Source organism: Phoca vitulina, unplaced genomic scaffold, assembly GCF_004348235.1.
Source record: "Phoca vitulina isolate PV1807 unplaced genomic scaffold, GSC_HSeal_1.0 scaffold2, whole genome shotgun sequence".
Taxonomy (NCBI): Eukaryota; Metazoa; Chordata; class Mammalia; order Carnivora; family Phocidae; genus Phoca; species Phoca vitulina.
In genome coordinates this window covers 75,686,862-75,699,088 of record NW_022589705.1, presented here as the reverse complement: position 1 = coordinate 75,699,088, position 12,227 = coordinate 75,686,862, and the positions used below count along the sequence as shown (strand labels likewise).

Genomic DNA, 12,227 nt, shown 5'->3' with positions numbered 1-12,227 from the left:
TCTCCTGATTTCTCTCTGCCGCTCCCCAGCTGTGTGTAACTCTGATGTACCCGAAGAGCCATTTGCTTAACTACCTGTGTCCTCACTCATTAGTCACCCATAATTGCAGTGCAATTCTTATTTTCACATCCTTGACCACAGTTACTCTTCACAGAAGCCCTGGGACCTAGGGTGTATTATTACCTCCATGTCCCAGATGAAGAAACAGAGCCCCAGGGAGGTTCCCTGACCTGGCATGGGGCTAGAGAGGGACAGAACCAGGATGTGAACTCAGCACTTGTCATCCCATCGGTCCTCTCTGGCTGCTATTCTGCCTCCCCTCGACATGTGCTTCTTGTTCTTACTTAGAACAGGACCTACGCTGTCCTAGCCTCCAGAACCTGGGGAGAAGAGGTTTCTGTTGTTTTAAGCCCCCCAGTGTGTGGTCCTTTGTCAAAGCAGCTGGAGGAAACTGACAGGCCTCCTGTGTACCCAGCCTGGAGACAGAGTACAGGTCCTGGTACAGGAAGAACTCCTGGTCCCTGGGGGTGGGGGTCACACTGAGCAGAATAAGAGCCTTTTGGAGTTGCTCCCCCCCTCCAACTCATCTCATGTAGAGTTATCAGGTCTCTGAACGGGGGTGGAGAAAGACCTTCTCTCTCTCATCCCCTGCCCCCTGTCTCTCTGAGTCATTTTCAAGACCCAGGGCTCACTTTCTCGATAGAGCCTTTCTAGATGCCGCACACGGGATGACCACCCCCTTCTCCATGCTCCCACTGGCTGTTGACCACAGATATCTTGCTTTAATAATAGCTCGTGTGTGTTTATAGCAGCAATGTCCACAATAGCCAAACTGTGGAAAGAGCCAAGATGTCCATCAACAGATGAATGGATAAAGAAGATGTGGTATATATATACAATGGAATATTATGCTGCCATCAAAAGGAATAAGATCTTGCCATTTGCAACGACGTGGATGGAACTGGAGGGTATTATGCTGAGCGAAATAAGTCAAACAGAGAAAGACATGTATCATATGACCTCACTGATATGAGGAATTCTTAATCTCAGGAAACAAACTGAGGGTTGCTGGAGTGGGGGGTGGGGTGGGAGGGATGGGGTGACTGGGTGATGGACACTGGGGAGGGTATGTGTTCTGGTAAGCGCTGTGAATTGTGCAAGACTGTTGAATCTCAGATCTGTACCTCTGAAACAAATAATGCAATATATGTTAAGAAAGAAAAAAAGAAGAAGAAGAATGTAGCAGGAGGGGAAGAATGAAGGGGGGGAAATCGGAGGGGGAGAAGAACCATGAGAGACAATGGACTCTGAAAAACAAACTGAGGGTTCTAGAGGGGAGGGGGTTGGGAGGATGGGTTAGCCTGGTGATGGGTATTGAGGAGGGCACGTTCTGCATGGAGCACTGGGTGTTATGCACAAACAATGAATCAAGGAACACTATATCTAAAACTAATGATGTAATGTATGGGGATTAACATAACAATAAAAAAATTAATAAAAAAAAAAAAATAGCTCGTGTGTTTCCTCCTCTGTCTCACCCCTGGAGTGCAGACCCCTTGCAAGGGCTCAGATCTGATGCATCTGTTCCGAGTGCTGGGCTAAGCTCTGCCACCTACCAAATCTGCCAACCAAATGCTCAGGGGATGGCTTCTGCTCCCCCTTCTGCGGGGATTGGCATTAGCAGTCATCACCAATAGGATATCTGGAAGCACACAGAAGGCTGATGATGGTGGTGGTAGCTCCTGGACCCAGAGTTCACTGTTCCCTTAATGCTGGTTCCCAGTGAGATTCAAGTCACCCTCATCTGTATCCTCCTCAGGCCACCAATGGTGTATGTCTGTCCCTCGCCCCATGCACAGTCACTCAGCACTATACGACATCCAAGTATGGCAGCTTGGGAAGCTCCAAAAGTCTACAGGGTCTTTTAAAAGTCTACACAAGCCAGGTATGAATTGCAGATGAAACGAATGTGCGCCCTTAGTGCTGTGTGACCTGTGCCTCAAGTGGTTTATCCCAGATAATCCTCAAAACAATCCAGGAGACCCACTGGCCAAAGAAAGCTGAGGCTCAGACAGGTCGAATAATATGCCTAAGGAGAGGAAGCTAGTGCGGGACACAATCAGAATTCGAACCCAGGGCTTGCTGACTCCACATCCGGACCCCAAGTCTGACTGCAGAGTGAGTGGATAAGCCCCCCAACAGCAGTTACCTTCGTAAGAAGCCTTGAATCCCAGGGAGCTGCCGCTGCCATCGGTTTGGAACAAGAGCCACATTTGGTGGTTGGTGCTGACAATGAGATCTGGGACCGACGTACCTGTCAGGCTGTCAGGAGAGTGAGATTTAGAGATGTGCCCCCCACTCTGGCACGCCACAGAATGACTAGGAGTTCTGCCCAGTCAGGCAAATTCGGGGCCCATGGTGTTTAACACTGGAGCCTGGAGGTATGTGATCCAGCGGCTGGGAGACTCACCACCTCTCCCCTCCGGCCACGGCTTGTGTTTACCCGTGACCCCTTAGCCCAGACCCCTGGGCTCGTGAGGGAGACCTGCGTCCTTGCTTTCTCAGGGGCCGGGGTTAGGTGCAGCCAGATCTACTGCAGGGGTGTCTACACTCCTGCCACCTTTGATTTCTCACATGAACTACTGCAGAAAAGACACAGACAGAAACCCATTTCCCTAATTGAGCCCAGCCATTCCTTTTAATGAGACATCTCTTTCCGTTCCATATGGAAATATCTGCTTCCATATATGAAGCAAGGCTTAAAGTGCACCTGTCACTCCGGGGCCACATTCTTTCTGAAGAACAGAGTTTAAGCATGGGGAGGATTCAACTCACATTAACCAAATACCTATCCAAGCCAGACAATTTTCCTTCCATTCTCTTATTTAATGACCCCAGTAGCCCAGTGAGGTAGGGGTTGTGTTATCCCCACCGTATGGATGAGAAGGTAAGGGTGCAAAATGGGCAGTGGCTTTCCCAAGGTCAGCCTGATGGAGAGTGGCAGAGCCAGAGTCCACAGCAGAGGCTGGGCTTTCCAGAAGCAACCTGGCTTCCTCTTGCTGCTGAGACCAGACAGATCACCAGCACAGACCAGGGGGTGGTGGTGGAAGGTGTGATTGGATTCATGGGTCTTAATCTCTGCTCCATTCTGGGGTCTCAAAGCTTGCGGGGGGCACTGAGTTGGCTGTATGAGATGATCAGCACAGTGTGAGTGCTGTGGGGGTGGGGCTGGGATAGACACCTGGGGCACATCGGCCTGGCCCGTGTGACATCGCAGGGCTAGGCTGCTGGCATTCTGTAGTGAGTAAGGATTGAGGCCAAGCCAGGGCTGGCTCCTAACTCTAGGGTGGCAGAGTCCATCTGACCCAATTCTGACAACAAAGGAGTCCGACAATTTTGCCATGTGTTTCCCTAAAGTTTGAGATGGATGCTGGCCTACAGAGATCTGAGGGTGGTGGGAGAGCCCCTGAGCTGTTATAGAACTCATTGGAAGCTCACTTAAAACTTACAGAGACCTGAGTGTAAGCCCTGGAGCTGCCTTTCATTTGCTGTGGGGCCCTGGGCAAGTGGCTGAGCCACTCTGGGATTTTTCATTTCGTGTTAAATGAGGGGATTGGGTTGTAAGAATCTTTCCGGCTCTGCTGTTCTAAGGTTCTCTCTCTGACAGAGCTCACTAGGATTTTGTCCTGGGAGGAGACAGAACCAGGACCCTGGCCTTCTGAGCACCATACAGGGCAGATGAGTGATGGGGATGAGCCAGAGGAGAAAGTGAGTATGATGGCTAATTTTATGTGTCAATTTGCCTGGGCCATGGGGTATCCAGATATCTGGCCAAACATTATTCTGACTGTTTCTGTGAAGATGCCTTTGGAGGACTTTAACATTTCAATTGGTAGCCTGAATAAAGCAGACTGCCCTTCCCCATATGGATGGGCCTCATCTAATCAGTTGAAGGCCTGCATAGAACAAAAAGGCTAGCCCTCTCCCAAGTAAAAGAGAATTCTTCCTGCCTGCCTGACTTCCATCTGGGATGTTTCCTTTTTTTTTTTTTTTTTTTTCCTTTTTCCTGCCTTGGACTTGAACAGAAACATCAGCTCTTCCTGGGTCTAGAGCCTGTTGGCCTTTGGGCTAAAAGCCCATCATCAGCTCTCCTGGGTCCCAGCTTGCCAGCCCACCCTGCAAATCGTGGGGCTTGTCAGTCTCCATTATCATGTGAACCGATTCCTTATAATAAATCCCTGGCTCTCTGTGTCTATCCTATTGTTCTGTTTCTCTGGAGAATCCTGATTAATACAGTGGAATAGGTTGGGGGAGGATACCCTTCAGGCTCACATCCCATTCCTTTCTCCTAGGAGATTCCAAGTCCCAGCCATGTCACCTGATTCTGAGGGTAACGTTGTGAGTCCTTTAACTGCCCTGAAAGGATCTTCTCTAGCAGGTGTGGGGAAGGTGTGGGAAGTGCCCAGAGCAGAACAGCTCCTGCACAAGGCAACTAGGACTGAAGAGCTATTTCTCCTTCAGCATGAAAACCAGAGGGCATTGGCCTGGGGCTAGCCTGGTGGGGAAGGGGTATGGCATGGGATGCTGTCCTGGACTGAAGTTAAAAGGCATGAACTCAAGTGCTGGTTCTGCCACCAACGAGCTTTGCAACCGTTGGGACTCAGTTTCCCCACCTGTTAAATGGGGATAACAATACAACTAAACGAGATATCTGATGTGAAACTTCCCTTCCCAGTGTCTGGGCACACAATGGATGTTCAGTGTATAGGAAAACTTCCCCACCCCCACCCCCACCCCCCTACCTGGGCAAGGGAGATGAGAGAGATCAGGCCATCTGTGCCGGGCCACATGCACAGAAGTGTTCTCCTGTGTTTATGTCAGGCTAATGCTGGAGGGCAAAGGAATATCCAACAGAATGGAATCCCAGGACAATGCGGCATTATCCTCTCCCTTGACTAGACCATGTGAGCCTTTCTTGGCTCAGGAATTGTGGCCACTGTGTGTACAGGGTCCCAAATCCCTGACACTATTCATTTCCCAGATAGTTCTGAGCTTGCAGGGAGGTCAGCAACCACACTTCCACTGTCTCTGTCTGAAGTCAGACTGCCATGGATGGACATGGCCTTGAGGAGAAACCCGTGGGTGGCAGAAGCAGGGGCCAAGCAGAAGCAGCCCACCATGTAGAATGCTCCAGGCACACACCCAGGACCTCAATTCCCCCTCCTCCCTGAGAAACTGTTCCTGCTGCCCACTCTTCCTGGGAGTTCCTAGAGAGAATGTGGCCAGTGTTCTGTTTCCTTCAGTCAGAGGAGAGGGGCTGGTCCCCTGTGCTTGATGCGGCATGGCCCTGGGGACCAGACAGGACGCAGCGCACCATCCCACCACCCCCAGGCCAGGACCATGTGCTTCCTGCCCTCCGGACCACAGCCCTGCTTCACTTACACATAGAGAACGGTTTTCTGGTCTCCGTCCTGCCCGCCGTCCCCGACCGTCAGGGTGTCGTAGCCCCTCTCCAAGTCAAAGTCCTCAAAGGCCAGCTTGATCACCTGGGGAGGGAGCACTGGGTTAGGGAGCAGGCAGGGGCTTCTGGGAGACACTCGTACAGCTCTGAGAATTTCCCTCATTAGGTCCCGATGCCCAGAGTCCCTGGGACACCACCTCACACAGCCCCTGATCCAAACGGAGCATTTCCACACCACCTTTTGGAGTGTCAACTATTTCTCTCCAGGCCTTACAGCCTCTGGGGTCCCCTGATGTTTTCCAGAGATGTTCACAGCACATCTGGCCAATTCTGGGGGCTGCCATGGCAACATCAGGCACATCTGGCTGGCTGTGAGAAGATTATATTCTCTCTTCATGCTTTAATGCACAGAAGTCCCCGTGGACTTGGTGGCAATTTTTCAAGCCACGTGTGGAATCTCAGCCATCTTGCTGGCCCCCAGGGACTTGCAGAAGTTTCTCTTAGCCTCTCCTCTGCCTGCTTTTCTCTATCCTCTTTTGTTTATTCGTTGAATAAATGAATGTTCCAGGAAGGTTTCAACAAGATTCTTTTCTCTTAATTTGTGTTAGTCCTGCCTTACACAATATTTACTAAGCACACACCATGTGCCAAACTTAGGAGGTGGGGTTTCAACAGTGAGCATGGTCCCTGCCCTTGGTGACAGAATGGACGCCGAGAACCACCAAGCCCCTGCCAGGTGGCAGGTGTTCCAATGAGGGCTGTAGGTGCACAGAGAAGCCTGGGGCTCATGGAGCCTGCGGTGGGGGCTGGAGGAGGTCTGTCCGTGAGGGTGCTGTCTGAGGGTTCTGAAGGCTGAGGAAGACAGTCAGGCCACAGGGGGATGCTGGGGGATGGAGGGGGCCATCCTGAGAAGTCAGATGCACAGGGCCCGAGTTTTGGCAGAGATGGGACATTCCAGAACCAGTGTTCACTGCCTGGTCAATGGAAGGTCTGCAAAGTCAGCACAGCTGCTGGCTGTTTCACTCTGGGGCACAATATGGCTGGGCCTTCAGTGCAAGGAGGGGACTCAGGAAGGTCCAGAACTTGAGAACTTGGAGCTAAGTCCAAAGGGTCTTAAAATCTCCTCTGGCCCAAAGAGCTGGGGTTTATTCTGGGGGGGGGGGGGGGGTAAGAAAAGTTTTAAACAGCGGGAGACAGGGGCACATTGGTGTTTGAGAAAAACGTCAGTCTGGCAGCTTGTGTAGAAACAGATGTGGCAGGAGCGAGGCCAGAGGTGGTGGGGAGGGTTCCCGTCCAGGTGAGTGATGGAGGAGGGCAGTGGGGATGGAGAAGAGAGACAGGTCTTAGCAGTATTTAGGGCTTTGTGACTGCATGGGTATGGAAACCAAGGGAGGGGGAGGGATTCAGGATGACCTGTGGGTCCCTGGACGGGTGGGAGGTGGTGCCATGAACAAAGAGGGGACACAGGGAGCACCACTCCTAATGGCTAATCTGGGCCTCTTTTTGTCTGTTTCATTTTTTAAAAAAAGTTTTTATTTAAATTCTAGTTAGTTAACATACAGTGTAATATTAGTTTCAGGGGTAAAATATAGTGATACCACACTTCCATACCGTACCCGGTACTCATCACAGCAAGTGCGCTCCTCAATCCCCTCCCCTGTTCCCCCCTCCCCCATCTCCGTCCCCTCTGGGAACCATCAGGTTGTTCTCTAGAGTTAAGAGTCTGTTTCTTGGTTTGCCTTTCTCTTTTTTCCCCCTATGATCATTTGTTTTGTTTCTTAAATTCTATGTATGAGTGAAATCATATGGTATTAGTCTTTCTCTGACTGACTTGGTTTGCTCAGCAGTATACTCTCTAGCTCCATCCACGTCCTTGCAAATGGCAAGATCTCATTCTTTTTAAGGGATGAGTAATATTCCATTGTAGATATCTCCCACATCTTCTTTATCCATTCATCTGCGGTTCCAATGTGATGAAGATCTTCCATCTCCCAGTGGGGAGGCTGGAGGTGTTCCTTTGTGTTCTATTCTACGACTCAAGGAGTAGAGAATTCCATGGATGGTTTTTCCTCGTTGTGCAGGTCTCCTCTGTGCGAACCCACATACTGGCAGGGTGCTGACACAGCCTCACTCCCCGGTGCCTTCCGGGACCTCAGGAGCCACCTGCTGCCACACTGATTCATCAGCCCGGCTGCCATGTCCGAGGGCCCCTCCACACTGGGCATGGTGTTCTCAGAGAGGAGCATCTCTATATAAGAACACCCATGAGCACAGAACAGGAAAGTGGAGGCCAGAAGAAATGTTAAAGGACGCTTCCCAGAGGAAATGAAGCCGGGGCTGAGTTTGGGAGATGAACCCGAGTTTGCTAAATGAGTAAGGGAGGGAGAGCTGTCGAGAGGGAGGGGCAGGTGAATGGGCAAAGGTGTGGGACACGAGACTCATCAGAGACTCCTAACGGATCTGCAGTGGTTGAATGAAGAGGGGAGTGGAGGCTGGTGCTGGGAGGAAGTGGGAGGAGTAGAGTAGGAAAGGCTGTCTGTCCTGCTGTCGGTCATGATTTGGGCTTTGCCCTAAAGACAAGGGGGAGTGATGGAAGGGTCGTGAGCAAAGGTGTGACGTGCGATTTTTGTTTTCGGAGCAACAGCACTGAGGGATGGTGGGAAACCAGGAGAGCCATCTCTGGGCTGTGGCAGTCACGTGGGGGAGGGGGAAGGTGGGCCTACAGCACGCAGTGGCTGGGGTGCGCTCAGGAGGGATGGCATGGAATGGTCGGCAGTGCGTGGGGATGCCTTCGCCCCTCTGATCGTCCTGTTGCCAGGCCAGCTCACCCCTCATGCTCCCTGATGGCCAATGGCACCATCACGGGACTATCCGCTCGGCCCGGAATCTCCTTCCCCTCTCAGCCTCCCTGGTCCTGCCCTGATGTCACCATTTCCCAGCCAGACGCACACCGAGGGACCCGGGGCATCTGCTCCCTACAGCCCTCCCCATCGCAAGCCTGTGTGTCTCCCTGAGCTCCTGGGCATCCCCTCATATTAGCCCGTTCACGACTCTGGTTGGCACAGACCCCTCCTTCCCTGCTGGCTCCGCTAGCAATGTCTCCTCCCTGAGGTCCGTCTTTTCCAGGTGCTCCCATACCCTTCCTCACCTCTGGGTCCGCACTTACCTGCTGCACTGGCACTGATCTGTTTACCTGCTCCTCCACTACACTGGGAACTTCCGGGGGCAGGGGGTGGGCAGGGGCCAGGTCTCCCTGTCTCTGATGCCCCTGCCTGTCGCTGTACCAGGCACAGGCCCAGAGGCTCAGACAGTGCTGAACCAGACAACGTTTTCCAAACCCTTCCCGGTTCTCCAGCACGGACCAATGGCTAGGCCCTCGGTCCCCCCACTGGAGTTACTGTCTAGAACATAAGGCTGGCAAACCATTTCTGTAAAGGGCCAGAGAGTAACTGTTTTGCCTTGTGCAGACCATAGGATGTCTCTCGCAACTACCCACCTCTGCTTCTGTAGCATGAACGTAGCCAGAGACAGTATGCACGCGATTTACAAATCAAGCAATGAACTAATTTGGGCCCACAGGGGTGAGTCTGCCGACCCCCAGTGGAGGAGATTCTTTGAGACACTTAATCACAGTTTTTGATCATCTCTTACGAGATTTCTTCACTGCAAGCACGGACCTTTTACCATGTGCTTGACACTGTTTGGAGCAGTTAGGACACATCAGTTCAGGGAAACTCACAACAACCGCTACTATGAATACCTCCATTTTACGAATGGAAAAGCCATTCGTAAAATGGAGGCACAGAGATGTTAGGCAACTTGCCTAAGATCACACAGCGGAGTGGTAGAACTGGACCTCACCAGGCAGCCAGAGGCCAGGCTCTGCCACTCACTGCCTCACAGCTGCCCCAGCGGGGTCTCAGGTCCACTGGGTAGCCACCACGACTGACCCTCCCAAATCTTCCCTCAGCTCTTTTGCTGAATCCCAGCAGCTTGGCAAACACTTGCTGCGTATAAAATCTGGCAAGGCCGCAGTGCCTTCTGCAGGGGGAGGGGCCCGGCCTCTGCAGGGAGTGATAGCCCTGGACGCACACTCTCGCCACCATCACCCCCTTCCAGCCAGCCTCGGGGCAGAGGACACTGGCTCACCAAGCCACCTCCAAAAGAGGGAGTGTAGGATTATTATATCTCTAATGGGAAAATACTGCTTTGAAGGCCAGAACCCAGAGCCATAAAACGATTCACATCACTGGTTAGAGCAGCCATTGATGTGAACTGCATTTTAGAGCATCTGACCCTAACGCAGGAGCTAATTACACCAAGTAGACCGTACAACACACTAACATTGCAGTGTTGGGACAGCCCCCAGTGCACAATGTACTGATGCTTTCATTTTTTTTTTTCTCCTCTTCTTTGGCCTTTGTTTAAAGACAGGATCCTATAATGACTCATTAACTAACATGCAGATCAATCAAACTCGCAGAGTGTCGTCTTTCTGAGGCAGGAGAGCGGCAGCACATGAAATAGGCGTGATCAAAGAGGCATATTTGTATATGGCTCATACACCTAATTTACACCCATCAGATAAAGGGATAAACGAACCCATCATCTAGGACGTAATTACTGAGCACCTGCCGTGTGCCCAGCACCGAGCTAGCTGCTTCCTGGAAGTTATCTCACTTGCCTGGCAACTTAGAGCAGAATCCCAACGCTGAGAGCACGGGGCAGACGGTGAATGCTGGGGATCACAAAGAGGGGGAAATGAGAGCGGGGGTACACGGAGGAGGTGGGTGTGCTGGGCCTCATGTGATGGAGGAGGGTGTGGGCTCTGTCCAGGAGATGCTGAGAGCGTTGAACTGGGAGCGAAGAGCAGGGCAGGCAGCTGGGGTAGGGGAGGGGTGGGGGGTAAGAGCAGCCTGGCTGAGTCTGCAGTTGGCTTTTACCTGGCAGGCCAGAGTGCGTGGTCTGGACTTGATGGTGAAGATGAGGGGAAGTTACAACTCAGCATGAAGGGAGGGCTGGAGGCAGGGAGACCGGCCAAGAGGCTGGTCCAGGGCCCAGGAGTGGCAGGAGGGCTTCAGGGGAGCCTGAGTCTGTGTTTGCTGCAGAAGGCAGGAAAGGGCAGGGGTCTGGAGACTATAACCTCAGCATACAGCTGCCTTCCCAGAACAGCGGGGGATGGGAGTGAGACCATGGAGAGGGTGCCCACCCTGGGTCTAGGAGGACAGTCCTTGCTTCCTGAACACTGCCCAGGACCACCCAAAGGACAGGGATCCCAGGTCTGTCAGCCTGTGCCCAATGCCTTGGGGAGGCTGCAGAGGATCTGACCACTCACAGGCATTTTTTTTAGAAGCTGGAGTCCAAGAGACCTAACCTGAGACAGTTTTGTCCAATGATTAAATTTCTGTAAGAGCCTCCTTTCTGGGCTCCTTGCCTCTGCTGCCATCCTTCACTCTGTATCCAAACTCTGTGTCCCAGGATGCCTTAGAGCAGGGGTCGGGGAACCATGGCCCTTGGGCCACATCTGGCCTATGGACTGTTTTTGTATGGCCCATTGAGTTAAGACGTGTTCTTACATTTTTAAAGGTTTAAAAAACAAATAAAGCACTACAAAGAAGAATGTGCAACAAAAACTTCACATGGTCCTCAAAGCCTAAAATATTTATTATCTGGCTCTTTATAGAAAAAGTTTGCTGACCTCTGGCGTAGAGCAAGGTTTTTCAAATTGGGTTCCCAGGCACCCCAGGGTTCCATAAACGTACCTGAGCAGCCATCAACCAAGGTAGAGCAGAAGCCAGAGTGAGCAGAACCCTGCTCCGACCTAAGTTCCTTTTGATCTAGTTCATGTTTTGGGATTCTGTGACAGACATGGACAGTGGTTTACTCAATGTCTCTCCCTCAGTTTACCCATGCTTAACAGAACTCTGAGTTTGGAGTGTGGCAATGTACTTAGCTAACCTCAGAGCTAAGAGCTAAGTAACAGGGTTCTGGGCAATGAGACACAAGCTGAGGAGCCCTCAGAGCATCTTCCCACCTTTCTCCTTGCTTTCCTGGAATGCAGATGTGAGGACTGAGCTGGAGCAGCCTTCTTGTGATCATGAGGACAAGAGCCACACACAGAGAATGGCAGAGGGAAAAACCAGAAGGTGCTGCAGACCCTGAAGGAACTGCTAAACCAGCCCTGGACTCTTCACCTCTAGACCTTTGGTATATGGGGAAATAAACTGTGCTTTGTTTCAGCTTCTGTGGAGGCATTTTCTGTAGTTCATAGCCAATCGCAACCTAATAGCTACAGGTTCTGAAGAAAGACTTTCGTCACCATAGAAGTTTGCCAACTCTTGACCATCAGGATAAAGCTTAGCATCTTGGCAAGGACAACCTAGGCTGAAATGGTTTTCCTAGCTAATTAGAGCTCCCTTCCACATTGCTCTGCAGTAGTCCCACTTCCCCTATTCCTCCTCAGAGCACTTCTCTGAGCTCCTGAGGGCTGACCTTGGCCTACCCAGCCTTGGTTTATGAATTCTGTCAGTTTGACCATTAGCTGCAAGAAAGGAAGGGAAGTTCCTTTTCCTGGACATAGCCTGCACAGTGATTCCTGGCCGGATCTTGCTGGGGGCCCAGGGCAGGGTTGGACGGGTGGCTCTTGGGGTGGGGAGGAGGGGAAGCCAGTGGGAAGGCTGACCTTAATCCCAGGAGTTCAAGCAGAATGCCCCGAGCATCCTTGAGAAGGCTTTGGAGGAGGCTGGGAAAGAAAGCCTAGGGGCAG

At 51.7% G+C, this 12,227-nt stretch overlaps 1 protein-coding gene across 5 annotated transcripts in view; it reads right to left on the bottom strand.

Annotated features, from left to right (window-relative positions):
- CSMD2 (CUB and Sushi multiple domains 2) overlaps positions 1-12,227 on the bottom strand; it is a 583,106-nt gene that overhangs the window by 258,851 nt on the left and 312,028 nt on the right. For 4 of the 5 annotated variants that reach the window (XM_032388322.1, XM_032388331.1, XM_032388340.1 and 1 more), the window contains exons 11-12: positions 5,443-5,546; positions 2,210-2,322 (exon numbers count right to left, since the gene is read on the bottom strand). The exons of the other annotated variant lie outside the window; for it this stretch is intronic. In XM_032388322.1, coding sequence (XP_032244213.1) covers positions 2,210-2,322; positions 5,443-5,546 — 217 coding nt within the window. The remainder of the gene's footprint in view (positions 1-2,209; positions 2,323-5,442; positions 5,547-12,227) is intronic. 5 annotated transcript variants of the gene reach the window in all.